The sequence below is a fragment of the Podarcis cretensis genome (genome assembly GCF_951804945.1).
Source record: "Podarcis cretensis genome assembly, chromosome: 2".
NCBI lineage: Eukaryota > Metazoa > Chordata > Lepidosauria > Squamata > Lacertidae > Podarcis > Podarcis cretensis.
Window position 1 is genome coordinate 31,492,379 of NC_137171.1, and position 14,788 is coordinate 31,507,166.

General features: G+C 49.2%; 1 protein-coding gene across 3 annotated transcripts; it reads right to left on the reverse strand.

Moving 5' to 3' along the window:
- Nucleotides 1-7,364: 7,364 nt before the first annotated feature.
- On the reverse strand, nucleotides 7,365-14,508 carry AFMID (arylformamidase). Of its 3 annotated transcripts, XM_079965664.1 has the most exons (11): nucleotides 14,115-14,470; nucleotides 11,845-11,935; nucleotides 11,185-11,289; nucleotides 10,969-11,017; nucleotides 10,768-10,853; nucleotides 10,615-10,687; nucleotides 10,327-10,424; nucleotides 10,104-10,182; nucleotides 9,309-9,441; nucleotides 8,700-8,804; nucleotides 7,365-7,768 (listed from the first exon to the last, which is right to left on the reverse strand). In XM_079965664.1, exons 1-11 carry the CDS (start codon nucleotides 14,142-14,144, stop codon nucleotides 7,739-7,741), a joined length of 879 nt encoding a protein of 292 aa, XP_079821790.1. In that variant the 5' UTR covers nucleotides 14,145-14,470; the 3' UTR covers nucleotides 7,365-7,738. The 3 variants fall into 3 exon arrangements, with proteins under 3 accessions (XP_079821790.1, XP_079821791.1, XP_079821792.1); XM_079965665.1 differs by lacking the exon at nucleotides 9,309-9,441 and having other exon boundaries at nucleotides 14,115-14,508; XM_079965666.1 differs by lacking the exons at nucleotides 10,327-10,424; nucleotides 10,615-10,687.
- Between the last annotated feature and the right edge of the window lie 280 nt (nucleotides 14,509-14,788).

Here is a 14,788-nt window from a genome sequence, read left to right on the forward strand (position 1 = left end):
TGAGCATGCCGGGAGTTGTAGTTCTCCCTCTATAAAATGCAGTTAGAGGAGATAAGAGGCAAAACTGCGCACGTTTTAAAGACCAGAAACACAAGACAGGACGAACTCTTTAAAATGCCTCTATGAGGTCTCCGCTGTTCTTGCTGGAACAGGCAAATAAGGCTGTATTTCCGAAAGTTAGAGGCAGAAGAAACAAAACAAAAATAATAATAATATGGATTTAGAAACCCCACTTCCCACGTGATGGAGACGTGTAAAATCGTTTCAATAAAATAGCCCGCGATCCTAACTTCATATTAGGGAGAACACACTTGGGACATGCTTCTGAGTAAACAGACAGAGGTGATGGGCTTTTTCTCGTCGTAATGCACCCCCCCACACACAAAAAGCCCCGAAATTTTGTTCAGTGGCTGTTGGAACAGAACGAGGCTGGGTGTTTGAAAGAGAAAAATATACAGTAGTTGGGCTGCTGCTGCTGTGTGTAAGAAGTCCGCTGAGAAGTTGAAATCGAGCATTTAGGGTTACAGTAGTTTGTTTTGTTCATATACAGCAGTTGCAAAGAGAAGGTATTTTGTTAGCATTGGGGAATGCCTCCCCCCCCCCAAACCGGCCGACTGCAAACCAACATTTCACTTTCTATTCATATTACATGTTTTGCTAGAGGAAGAGAGGCGAACTTCGCCAGAAAATTAAAGGGACTGATCTGCATGTTCAAGCCCCATTGTATTCCACGGAGATTGATCTCTGGTAAGCATGTACCAGTAGTTTATGGCTGCAGTGCTTTTTTTATTACAGGGACTTGGCTTAGCTGCTCTCTTTCTTGGTTTTATTATCTCTTGGCTTGCTGCTCCACTTGGATCACAGTAGCTTTTGCTAGTATAGTTCGTTATGAACCGCCTTCAACTGCTATAAGGAAAAGCAAAATATAAATATATTAAACAAACACATGCTTAATCATGTGTTTCAATGTCTCGGGAATAAAGGTCAGCCATTTAAAAGAAATGAACAAACGAAGGAGATGTGCAGCACAAGCCTGATTTTAACAGAGCTCCCCCGCAAATATGTATAGAACGGTGCGCAGTTTAACAGTTTACTCGTATGCCACATTGAATTAAATGGGGTTTATTCCTAGGTAAGTGTATATAGGACTGGAACTTCAGATTCTCCCCGCACCCTGCTCCGGCTATCGGAATTGTGAAAATCAGCTTTAACTTGCATCTACCCTCCCACGCAGAACTTCCGGTTTTCAGATGTGCTCTGAAGTGAGGCGTACTGACATATGCAAACCAGAGACAATGGTTTAATTCCGCCAAATTAAACATTATGTTCTGCTACTGTGATTTCTGCAGAGTATAACAACACTCTCTAAAAATAAAAAGCTAAGTGTTGTATCCAATGGTGGCTTTGCACCAGCTGGTAGCAACTAGTGGAAGTGCTTTCACAAGCAGGGCACCAGCTGATCCTCCTTGCACCCAGTACCTATACTGCTGGTGGACCCTCTGGAACAATACAGCATATATGGCACAGAGGGGTGCGGTTGATGGGGGGGGGATTGTTGAAAATGCCTTGCAGAAGTGCTTCTGTTAGCATAAAGCCATTATAAGAAGCTGGGCTAAATACTTCATTAGGTCAGACTTGGTTCAGTGCCTGGAATCCAGGAGTCTTGGAGCATGCCCAGGCTGAAAGGAAAGCATTTTGAACTGCAAGGAGGAAGAGTGCTCATGTTTGGGTCTCTGTTATGTACTGGGTTGAATAGGATCCAAACTGCAGCAGTCTGATTGGCCCTAGAACAATAGGATCCAAAAGGCAGCAGCCTGATTGGTCCTAGAACAATAGGATTCAGAATGCAGCAGTCTGATTGGTCCTAGAACAATGCAGCAGTATGATTGGTTGGCAGGAACTACCCAATCATGCTCCAGATAGAAGTGAATCCACAACCTGATTGGCTTACAGTAGAATTCCGGAATTAGCCAATCATGTGCAGCCCATTGTGTAAATAATGTATATAAAGCAGATACCTTGAGGGGACTTTCATTCATTCCTCACCACTATGAGCTGAATAAAGAGCATGAAATCACTTTGCGACTCTGAGTATATTTCACTGGCGACGAAGGTGGGATCCCGCTGAGCTGACTGCCACACACAGCACCGCAGCACCGCCACCTGCCGCATCGCTGCCTCGCACCGTGTATCCAGGCTTCAGCTCCGGGACACAAGGAACTCAGAATGGCAACCAACAGCAGCTTTTCGCCGTTCAACCCAGCATCTGGAGACTGGGAAGCATACGCCTCCCGTTTCACCTTCCTCCTAGAAGCCAAAGGGGTCACCGATGAAGAAGACGCCAAGAAGAGGGCAATATTCTTCAGCGTCTGCGGAGAGGAGACGTTTGAAATCGCCCGGGCTCTCCTTGCGCCTGAAGACGTCGCTACTGTTCCATACAAAACAATAATGGAACAGCTGAAGGGGCACTTTTCGCCGCAGCCCTCAGTGGTGGCTCGTCGAAATGCCTTCTACGCAAAGCGGCAAGCCCCTGGGGAAACCATAACTGGGTTTGTGACCTCTCTCCGCCAAGCCGCCCGGTTCTGCAACTTCTCAGAGCTGGAGAACATGCTTCGTGACCGCCTCGTCGGTGGCCTGAGGGATGAGAAGCTGCAACGACGCCTCTACGCTAAGAAGGACCTAACGTTCCAGGTCGCTCTGGAGGAGGCCCTGGCAACGGAAGCTGCCGAGAGGTCGACGCAAGAGGCACGGCCGAGCCAGCCATCCCAACCAAGGGTCCACCATGAAGACCTCACCGACGACTCAGGATCCAACAGGGAGGAGGTGCACCGAGTACAGCAGCGCACTCAAGCAGCCCACATACCACAGCTGCCTCGACGAGAAGGAGGGAACTGCGCAAGCTGCGGAGAAAGTCACGAGAGGAGGACCTGCCGTTTCCGCAACGCAGAGTGCAGGCAGTGCAGAAAATCGGGACACATCGCCCGGGTGTGTCGGGCTCGGCCCACCCGACGCCAGGCATCAGATGACCAATCCAAGAGCCCCAGGTCCCGGGGCCCAACGCACCAAGGCAACTCGACTGAGCTCACGGACTTCCAGGTATACCAGTTGCCCCACCCCAACATAGAGAAAATTTATGTTGACGTACAGATAGAGGGGGCCCCATGCCGCATGGAGCTTGACACGGGTTCAACTCTATCCATAATCTCGGCAAGGACCTTAAGGAAACTGTGTCCTACTGGGGGTCCCAAACTCAGGCCGGCCCCATTCACCCTCCGGGACTTCCAGAAACGTAAGGTCCCCACAATGGGGGTGGGGACCTTCAGGGTGCAATACCGAGGGCGGACGCGGCAACTGGAATTGCTGGTGGTCAAGGGCCCCTACATTAGCTTACTGGGATTGGCATGGTTTGGACCACTGGGGCTAGCCGTCACCGGGGTGAACCACACTAGCTTACAAGTGGACGTGGACGCCATATGCAAGGAATTTCCGGGGGTTTTTGATGGGAAATTGGGACAGTATACGGGCCCCCCAATTGCTCTACAGCTTGACCCCGCAGTACGACCGGTCAGACTCAAGGCCCGCCGGGTCCCGTTCGCCCTGAAACCCCGTATAGACGAGGAATTAGACCGGCTTGTGGAGCAAGGAGTGCTGGAGCCGGTGCCTAATGCCCCCTGGGAAACCCCAATTGTCACACCCGTCAAGCCTAATGGTTCGGTCCGCATCTGCGCAGACTACAAATGTACCATAAACAAGGCCCTTACGGCCCATGCATACCCAGTGCCAGTGGTCAGCCATGTTCTTGCCACCCTGGCTGGGTCGAAAATTTTTGGCAAGCTGGACTTGGCCCAAGCATATCAACAGCTGCCAGTAGATGAGGCCACAGCAGAGGCACAGACGATTGTGACGCACAGAGGAGCATTCAGGGTAAAGCGGCTGCAATTCGGTATCAGCGTGGCACCAGGCATATTCCAGAATCTAATGGACTCTCTACTTAAAGGGATTCCTGGCGTCACCCCCTTCTTCGATGATGTGTTGATTGCCGGGCCCACACCAGAGGAGTTTGAGGACCGCCTCCGCACCGTTCTGCATCGTTTCCAGACGGCGGGTCTCAAGGTGAAGCGGGAAAAATGTCTACTAGGAGTGCCTCAGGTGGACTTTCTGGGATTTATGGTGGACGCAGAAGGGGTCCACCCGACTGGGGACAAGGTACGGGCCATTTGTGATGCCCCAGCGCCCAAGAACAAGACTGAACTTCAGGCCTTCTTGGGACTATTGAACTTTTACCATTCCTTCCTTCCCCACAAGGCGGCGGTAGCGGAGCCCCTACACAGACTCCTGGACAAGCGGGCCCCTTGGGTGTGGGGCCAGCGCCAGGAGGCCGCATTCCAGGCAGTCAAGGACTTGCTTGTCTCAAACTCGGTCTTGGCACACTTCGACGAGAGGCTGCCGGTGGTGCTAGCATGCGACGCCTCGCCCTATGGCATTGGCGCTGTCCTGGGACACCAACTCCCGGATGGAAGAGAGGTACCAGTGGCATACTTTTCCCAGACACTCAACGCAACCGAGCGGAACTACTCGCAAATCGACAAGGAGGGTCTGGCAATCGTGAAGGGAGTAAAAAAATTCCATGATTTCTTGTACGGGCGGCCCTTCACCGTGGTGACTGACCACAAGCCGTTGCTTGGCTTGTTTGCCCCTGAAAAGCAGACCCCCCAAGTGCTGTCTCCTCGCGTCCTCAGGTGGTCAATTTTCCTTGCCAGCTACCAGTATGCACTGATTCACCGTCCGGGGAAGGCGATGGGCCATGCGGACGCCCTCAGCAGGCTACTACTACCGGAAACAGGCCCCGATCCAGCACCTGCACAAGAGGTTATGAGCCTGGAGCTGCTTCCTGACCGCCCCATTCAGGCACAAGAAGTTGCACACCATTCCAAGAAAGATAGGGTCATCTCCCGGGTCCTGGACTGGGTGTGGAGGGGATGGCCCAGCAACAGCCCCGGGCCAGAATTCGCCGGCTACACAACCCGCAAACATGAACTGTCGGCCCACAAGGGGTGCCTGTTATGGGGAAGCAGGGTCGTTGTTCCCCAGCCCCTCCGCAAAAGGGTCCTCACAGCCCTACACGAGACACACCCAGGGGTAGTAAGAATGAAGGCCCTTGCCAGGAGTTATGTGTGGTGGCCAGGGATCGACGGAGAGATAGAGGCCTGGGTCAAACACTGCCAGGCCTGCCAAGAATCCCGCCCAGATCCCCCAAGGGCCCCAGTCCAGTCCTGGGAGTCCGCCCGAGCACCATGGTCACGCCTGCATGTGGACTTCGCTGGCCCCTTTCAGGGGAAAACATTCTTCATAGTGGTGGACTCCTACACCAAATGGCTGGAAGTCGCACTGCTACCGTCCACTTCTACGTCCGCAGCCATCCGGGTACTACGCAGGCTGTTTGCAACCCACGGGCTCCCTGACACTCTCGTCTCAGACAACGGGACTGCATTTACGTCAGGAGAATTCCAAACCTTCACAACGCAGAACGCCATCCGCCACATCCGTTCGGCGCCATTCCACCCTGCCACCAATGGCCAAGCAGAACGCATGGTGCGGACCACCAAGGACACCCTTCGCCGTATGACACAAGGGGATTGGGAGTACCGCCTTGCCACATTCCTTCTAGCACAGCACAGCACCCCCAGCTCAACGACTGGCCGGAGCCCCGCTGAACTACTAATGGGTCGGCGCCTTGCAATCAGATTGGACCGCCTTCACCCCGATAGAGCTCAGGATGAGGCAGTGGTGGGGGAAGGCAAGAACCCCCGGACCTTCGAGGCTCAGGACCCAGTGTATGCAAAGAATTTTGGGGCAGGCCCAGCATGGGTACCCGCCACAGTCACCAGGGTCACTGGCCCCGTGTCGTATGAGGTGCTAACGGATGGGGGGCAATGCTGGCGCCGCCACTGCGACCAGATACGGCGACGATTCCCAGGAGAAAACCAGGAGGAGGAAAGGGCAGAGGAGTCCCAAGGGAACAGAGGGGCAGTGAGGCCCATAGAGCACGAGGGGCCAGCAGGAGAGGCAGAATCAGTAAATACAGAGAGGACCTGCGAGGCCGAAAGGACACCGGAACCAGAACCACGACTGAGTGAGCCGGTTGCACCAGACCAAACAGCCCCATCACAGCCAGCATCCTTGGAACACGAGCCAGAACCTGAACCCCGGACCAGGGAACACCCCAGGCCGCAACGCACACGTAGGCCGCCGGCGTACCTCGAGGACTATGAATGCGACCTCCCGGGCAGGACTGGAACTTAGAGGGGAGGGGTGTTATGTACTGGGTTGAATAGGATCCAAACTGCAGCAGTCTGATTGGCCCTAGAACAATAGGATCCAAAAGGCAGCAGCCTGATTGGTCCTAGAACAATAGGATTCAGAATGCAGCAGTCTGATTGGTCCTAGAACAATGCAGCAGTATGATTGGTTGGCAGGAACTACCCAATCATGCTCCAGATAGAAGTGAATCCACAACCTGATTGGCTTACAGTAGAATTCCGGAATTAGCCAATCATGTGCAGCCCATTGTGTAAATAATGTATATAAAGCAGATACCTTGAGGGGACTTTCATTCATTCCTCCTCACCACTATGAGCTGAATAAAGAGCATGAAATCACTTTGCGACTCTGAGTATATTTCAGTCTCACTTTTTGGTTTCCTACTACAGGCACCTGGCTAGTGAGTGTGTGAACCAGGATGCTGGGCTAGACTGGCCATTGGCCTCTTCTTAGGATTTAGTTATCATAACTCTGTGCAGCACTCAACACCTGAATGCAAAAGGGGCAGAGAAAGTAATTAAACACTCATCTGATCTCTGACTGTTGACATCCCCCAATTCGTGGCACAATAATCATTACAACTGACGTTACTTGCGCAAGGTCTTGAGATGTATTTCTTAACTTTGGCCCATTCCAAGGCAAGAGCATAACTAACCGGCTGTCGCAGCACAGTTGTTATAGCCGTTGTTGCCATGATTTCCACGATTTTCTTTTAGAACTGTTCCAGTCTGGCTATGCTCTAAATCTGCAGCTTCCTGCTTGCATGACCCCTGATTCAAAGACTGCATTGAGCCCGTGGGAGTAGAGACATGGGCCTCCATAGCACAAGCACAGAGTGCCACTGTTCTGACTGTATAAGGCAGTTTCATATAGATTTAGAAGGTTGAATAAAAGTTTAGTTACTGCTGTTAGTGAAAGATGCCCATCTTCAGCTCAGGCCCTGAGAGACGTGGTGATTTATGCAGCAATTATGCCTTGCCTGTGCTCACTGATTCAGACTATCTCCTAGGGGAAGGTGATAAACTGCCACAATGTAGATGTAATTTATGCGTTGATGTTATTTTAATGTTCTCAGCATGCTGGGAGGAACAGAGTTTATCGCAGGAGTGGACAGGAACTGTCTCTGTGTCAGGCAGTCCATGCGAAAGGAATTGTGTGCTCTCTTGAAGTGTCAATTGCCTCCAAAGCAACAAGGAATAATATGTTTCAAAGTTCCATTTCAATAGATTTGTGTCTTCTGAAGTTCTTTCTTAACTGGATAAAACTGCAATTGCAGGAAGTCCATTCCCAGGGTGAAATAAAACAGCACAGCATAGAGAGTGGAGGATTGGGGTGGGTGGGTTTGCAAGGTCAGCGATGGCCACTCATGGCTGTATATGGGGACTTCAGGCTGAGAGTTCCATCTTGTGTCAACCTATCAGCCTCTTGAAATCATTTTCAAAATCACCTGGGACATCAAGAAAGAATATGTTTCCCTTGCATAACAAATTGGTTCAACACTGAAGCTTCTCACTCATCATCGGGAGTGTGTTGTGATTATAAAGTTGGCCTGAGCAGGAACTACCTCCCACACACTTCCCAAATTCCATAATATTTACATAGCTCCTTTGTGTTTCAGAGACACATGTATATTCCACATTGCTGGGGTAAGTGTGTGAATATTCCAGACACATGGGTGTTTCTAAATTCATGGATTTCCCCCACCTGATCAGCGCCACAACTAATGTTGAAGACCCATGTGATCAGCCTCAGCCACATTGTTGGAATATTTTCACACTAAGCTCCATAGTAATGTGAGATCACTCTACAAGGAAGTGACTCCCATGCTGTTGGATATTTGCATGAAGGAGGCCTTATCGCCCATTCCATTTTTGACTTCATGCTAGATTTGGACATTACACGACAATGGCAAAGCTTATACATTCAATTATAAGGATATATGCAGAAGTCTTGTTTGCTTTTAGCTACAATTAGGAGTCCTCCTTGATGCGGTATTCTGGAGATGCAGCGCATGTCCTGCTCTCCAAGAAGCATTACTCCTAACACATGGCAAGTGACAAATATACTGACAGCCCCCATCATTTTATTGCAGCTCATTTACACCCGTGTACCAGCGCCCGTTGCTCGGTCCCTGCTCCTGCCAACCTAGCAGTTCGAAAGCACGTCAAAGTGCAAGTAGATAAATAGATACCACTCCGGCTGGAAGGTAAATGGCATTTCCGTGCGCTGCTCTGGTTCGCCAGAAGTGGCCTAGTCATGCTGGCCACATGACCCGGAAGCTATACGCCAGCTCCCTCGGCCAGTAAAGCGAGATGAGTGCCGCAACCCCAGAGTTGTCTGCGACTGGACCTAATGGTCAGGGATCCCTTTACCTTTACCTGTGTGAGAAAATAGTCTTCCTGGGAGAGCTTCTCAATAACATCAAAATGATCTGTGTCTCCAATGTCCAGCAAAGAGGCACTCCAGCCAGCTGCACGCAAAGCCTATGGGCAAGCAATAGGGATTTTAACAAAACTATTCTCACCACAGTACTTGCAAGTGCCTTTACCCCAATGCATTACTCTGATAGATGGCAGAGACTTGGGAGGAATGGAGTTGGTGATCTCATTGATTCATAATGAAGAGCAATGGGAGATGGGAGACCAGAAGTATGAAGCAAATATTAAGTAAATGTTTTAGGCCAGTTATTGGGAACCCCTGGCCTTCCAGATGTTGCTGAACTACAGCTTCCACCAGCCATGATGAAAGAGCAGGGATGAATGGGAGTTGCAGCAACATCTGGAGGACCAAAGATTCCCCTCACCTGTCTTAGGTAGTGTTCACCTTTCACACATGCATTTGTGGCTCTTTAAATACATGGGTAGGAGTGTGGATGCACATCATTTGATTCCATGGATGCATCTTTATTATTTGTTTATTTTAAAAAACACTTATATACCACCAAATATTAAAGAGAAACTCAACATGGCGAACATCAGCCAACGCACCTCAAAGTACTCCTGGGACTGTCTGTGGAACTCGGGAGAATCATGTTGTGCCACAGTGATGAGTACCTGGCAGCTTCTCCTGCCCTCAAACTTAGGCACAGACCTCAAAGGGCTATTCTGTAAGGCCACCTCCCTGAGGAAAGACACACAGACCATACAGAGATGAAAGAGAGGCAGAGTGGGCTGGCTTGCTGATAAGCCAAGAAGGCAGCCATTTCTAGGCAGAGCACAATTTTGAAAGCACGCGGGTGGCACTGTGGGTTAAACCACTGACCCTAGGGCTTGCTGATCAGAAGGTCAGCGGTTCGAATCCCTGCGACAGGGTGAACTCCCGTTGCTCTGTCCCTGCTCCTGCCAACCTAGCAGTTCGAAAGCACGAAGTGCAAGTAGATAAATAGGTACCGCTCCGGTGGGCAGGTAAACGGCATTTCCATGCACTGCTCTGGTTCACCAGAAGCGGCTTGGTCATGCTGGCCACATGACCCAGAAAAACTGTCTGCGGACAAACACCGGCTCCCTCAGCCTATAGAGCGAGATGAGCGCGCAACCCCAGAGTCGTCCGCGACTGGACCTAACGGTCAGGGGTACCTTTACCTTACTAAACTGTTTCACATGATCCTTCATGAACTGCATTGTGCTGAGCAACACAGATGCTGCTAACCTGCCCACTGGTCTGCCGTGGGCTGTTAACAATAATAGGCCACATGTTGGTGAGTAGGGGGCTCCCAAGGGACTCACTGCAGTTTTTCTGCCCTACATGGGTTGAGAATTCCTTTTCAAAGATGCATCTCTCACCGGCTCATGTGCAAAACATCATTGACATAGGTGTGTGTGATGGGTTCCAAGTCATAGAGGCCACTCACCAAAAAGGCTCCTGGGAAGGAAAAAGAGTCCATGTCTTACTGAGTCTCCAGCTTGGTGCAAGTTGGGTCATGAAGTTCAGGCAAGGGAAAGAGGGAATGCTAAGATGTAAAAAGAGCTGGGGGCGGGAATGGGATCAGTGTCTCCCAGACAGTACCTTTGATATTTGGCACAACACCAAATTCTGCCCAATCTGTAGAGAGCACCATGGCTGCCAGGTGGGCCCCTGCTGAGTGTCCAAGCAGATAAACACCGCTAAAGGCAAATGAGACGCGGTTGAAATGAGCAGGTGAGAGGATCTGAAGGTGTCGGACGGAGTAGAATTGCCAGAGGAAAGCTATCCAGGGCCTCCATCAACCCTGTAGGGCTTCAGCAGGGTATGACAGGCCCCTTGGTCTCTTTTTCCCAAGGTGCTCTGTATTTTCACCCTGTCTGCGCCTCCTACCTGATCCCTGTGTACTGCTGAACTGCGAAGGCCACGCTGCGTCGGACCTGCCTGACCATCACTTCCAGCTGGCCTGAGAACACAATATCCAAATTAGACATGAGATGCCAAGGAGAGCAGAACAGGAAAATGGTTTCCACCACAGTTGCGTACCTTTGGGAGCCACATCATAGCCAACTGCAGCCAAGGCGACGCCGTGGGTCGCTAGGGGCCCCGCAGCAAAGCCTGAAGCATCTTTGCTAGAGGAGGAGAAAGAGAACAGCAGTCCCAGATGGTTCCACTAGGTGGGACATCATCCCATTGGGGTCCTGCAGTCAAAGGACCAGGGCCTAGGCAACCTCCAGCACAACTCACCTGAGGAATTGCCAGTAGCCGCCATGGATATAGAGGACCAGAGGGAAGGCTGAAAAGGGAAACGGGAGAAAGAATCAGGCAGCAAAGACCATCACTTAGCACAAACTCCCACTAATGTACCACCCCTCGCTTTCTGACGTTGGCTCTTCGCCACAACCAGCACTTCACCAACATCCCAGTTTCCCGATCATTCCCATGCTGCTCCTGTACTCTTACTTTCAGTGTGTTCCTTAGGAAGATACACATCAAGCTTCTCTCCCTCGCCCAACCCGTAGGGTACATTCAGCAGAGTCTGGGTGCCAATCTGGGCACGACGGGTACCTGCAGAGCAGAGAGATGGGAGTTTGCAGCTTGCCTGGCCGCATCTGGGCTGCGCTCCCACACTCCAGAGTTTTCAGATTGTCAGTGCCTGTCCTCGTTCAAAACTGCATGCCATCTTGCTAACCTTCTGGAAAACCGAGGTAGGCTTTGCCACTGCTATACAGTCCCAAGGGGAAGAAACGTTCCTTGCAAGTTCCAAAGGAGAGCCTTCTTTCCAATCCCTCTTCAGAACCTCCTGTGAGATTTTTCCCTCTCCTGCACTGGAGGTGAGCTGGCCCACTAGAACTTCTGCGGCCAGAGTGCATCCTCAGGGTTGCTTAACTGCTAAAGCATAACTGATCCATGTTCAGTGACCCTGGATATGCAGGCTTGCTTAAGGATAAACATGCCCTTCTTGCTGGATCAGAACCAGGTCCACCAACTCTAGGGCTCTTTGCAAGAATGCCAACAATCAGCAAGCACTGGAAGATCTGTCAGAAGTTAGTGGCCCCTTGGTGATCTGCCCACTCCCATCCCACTTATTGCTGGGTAGTGGACTGCCCAGGGACCCTTTACCTTCGCTCATTGCCTGTACGTGAGCCTCAATCACAGCATCCGCATCCAGCCGTGGAGACCACCTGCTAGGGGAGTACTGCTTCTCCAGCTCCTGCAGAAAGAGGAAGCAAGGCACTCTTTTCACTCAGAGTAAGGCGACTAGGACGCTGAGTAGAAACACAGGCAGAGTGGGTGCCAAACGAAGCATTGCTAAGTAAGTAGCTTGCAGCTATGCATTTCTTACTTAATAACAGGCACAGCATGGAAGAAGAAGAAGGTTTCTCAAACGAACCTTCATTATTAGAATAAGTGTTATTACAAAACAAAACTAAGATAATATCAAAAATGTATGATACATTATTGGAGTGGGAGGTCAAAGACGAACAGGTCAAGGAGGTAATGATCAAGTGGGCTTTAGATATTGGGAAAACCATAAACTTAACAGCGTGGGAAGAATTATGGAGAAAGAACTGGAAATTTACAGCCTGTGAAGTAATGAAGGAAAATCTAATCAAGATGTTTTATAGATGGTACTTAACACCTACCAAAATAGCTAAAATGTATAAGATAAAAACGAATCTGTGTTGGAGGTGTGATAAAACAGAGGGGACACTTATACATGTTTGGTGGACCTGTGAAAAAATCAAAAGCTTCTGGAACATAGTATATGATAAGCTTAAAAAAATGTTTAAGTATAACTTTATAAAAAATACAGAAGCTTTTCTACTGGGGATAACGGACGCAGTAGTATAGCAAGAGAAAATCAGAAAATATTCCTCTATGCTACAGGAGCGGCAAGGATCCTAATGGCTAAAAACTGGAAAAAAATTAATTGTGCCAACAAAAATGGAATGGCAAGACAAACTGTTAGAGTATATTGAACTGGCTAGATTAACAGAGGCAATTAGAGATCATACTAGGCAAGAATTTCAAAAAGCACGGGGAAAATGCAGAGAATACTTCACAAAACAGTGCCCTAAAATTCATACCTGGACTTGTTTTGATTAATGGCTGCAGGAGACTTTGCGGATATTTAAGTTATAATTAGGAAAATCTTAATAATTATTCATAAGGGAAATAGCTTATAAGAAGTAAATAAGGATGCCAGAAACAGGATAAAGGAAGTATTTTATTTGGTTGTTTGTATTGTTGTAAATTATGCTTGTTGTTTGTTATGTTTGTGTCTGAAGGGGGTGGATTTCTGTGTTGGGGGGGTTGTGTTATGTTGTAAATAAAATTTCCAATAAAAAATATTTTTTTTGAAAAAAGGAAGAAGAGTTTGGATTTGATATCCCGCTTTATCACTACCCAAAGGAGTCTCAAAGCGGCTAACATTCTCCTTTCCCTTCCTCCCCCACAACAAACACTCTGTGAGGTGAGTGGGGCTCAGAGACTTCAGAGAAGTGTGACTAGCCCAAGGTCACCCAACAGCTGCATGTGGAGGAGCGGAGACGCGAACCCAGTTCACCAGATTACGAGTCCACCGCTCTTAACCACTACACCACACTGGCTCTCATGGAGCAGGGATCCCTGTCAGGAAGGCAGTGCATGGGGACAGGGGAGAACTTACCAAATGATTCAACCCCACCCTGCATAGCTAGGAAGAAACCTTAGGGGTAAAAGTTCCCATTGATGTTGTGCATATTGAACACAACCCTGCAAAGATTTGGGTATTGCTGAGACCACCCTGAGAAATGCAGCTGTTCGATTTAGACATATATCTGCTTTCAGGATAATGTATCTTTTGAACGTTGCCCAACAGTTCTTCCTCCCACATTTCTCCTTGTGTATATCATTTCCATTTCCATATATCTGATGTACAAAAGCAATATATCTGCTAGTCCTCCATGCAAGGGTGGCTAATGAGTAGCATTCTGGATGTTGTTTGACTCTCATCAGCTCCGGCCAGCATAGCCAACAGTCAGAGATGATGAGTGTCCATCCACATCTGGGGGGCCAGGGGTTTGCCACCCCCATCTTAAAGGAGACTTTGTCAGCATTAGTGTAACACAGTTTCTAGAACAGGCATAGGCAAACTCAGCCCTCCAGATGTTTTGGGACTACAACTCCCATCATCCCTAGCTAACAGGACCAGTGGTTAGGGATGATGGGAGTTGTAGTCCCAAAATATCTGGGGGGCCGAGTTTGTCTATGCCTGTTCTAGAAGTTCTTTTTCTCTAGAGGACATCTCAAATCCTTTCCAGGCTGTAACCACCAAACTCACACAAAACAAGATATTTCAAAATCTCTCTCACACAGAGGTAATACCATTCCCTCCCCCCCTCCTTTACCTCCTTGGTCATTTCCTGCCACTTTCCCATGTCACCGGCTCAGATGTGGCCTATGCTGTATCTTCTTACATCCAAGTTTTCTGTGCTGCAGAGCAACTAGTTAGAAGAGCCAGCCATGTGACCAAATTCAGCCTCTGGGTACAAAGTGTAGAACAGATCAGGTGTTCCTCCTTGGCCACTGGTTGCTCCATGAGCTGGGGCGGGGTGGGGGGTCAGCAAACCCTGACATAGGGAACTATGCTGTCTGCAAATAAACAAATCCGTGCTGGGATTTAGGTGGAGGGTAGTCATATTCACTCTCAGCACTGACTCCAGAACAGCTATCCCAAGGCAACTGATATCGTCCAGTTACAAGACACAAGCTCAAATCCGTTCACAAATTCAGGGGAAGCTATTTTTGTAGCCAGGTAATTCCCCCCATCCCGGCCAAAAACAAACAAACAAACAAACAAACTCTTTTTGAGAAGTGATCTTTAAATTTTGCTTACACTAGGGAAACCCAGCCAGATGGGTGGGATATAATTTATTATTATTATTATTATTATACTCAGAAAAAGATTTACCCAATGTAGCAATTCTTGTATTTTCCAATGCACTTAAAAAACAACCATTGATGCAGACTCTCAGCTCAGTTTCTGGATACTATTTTTGGATCTGTGTCCTGGCTGCCAAAG

What these genes read in the sequence shown, in the direction of transcription:
- AFMID (XM_079965664.1), bottom strand. Translation starts at nt 14,144, where the DNA reads ATGGGAAAGTGGCAGGAAATGACCAAGGAG. An exon ending in GGCAGGAAATGACCAAGGAG is followed by an intron (nt 11,936 to 14,114) that starts GTAAAGGAGGGG and finishes CTCTTTCTGCAG; the next exon opens with GAGCTGGAGAAGCAGTACTC. An exon ending in GATGTTTTGCACATGAGCCG is followed by an intron (nt 9,442 to 10,103) that starts GTGAGAGATGCA and finishes GTCTTTCCTCAG; the next exon opens with GGAGGTGGCCTTACAGAATA.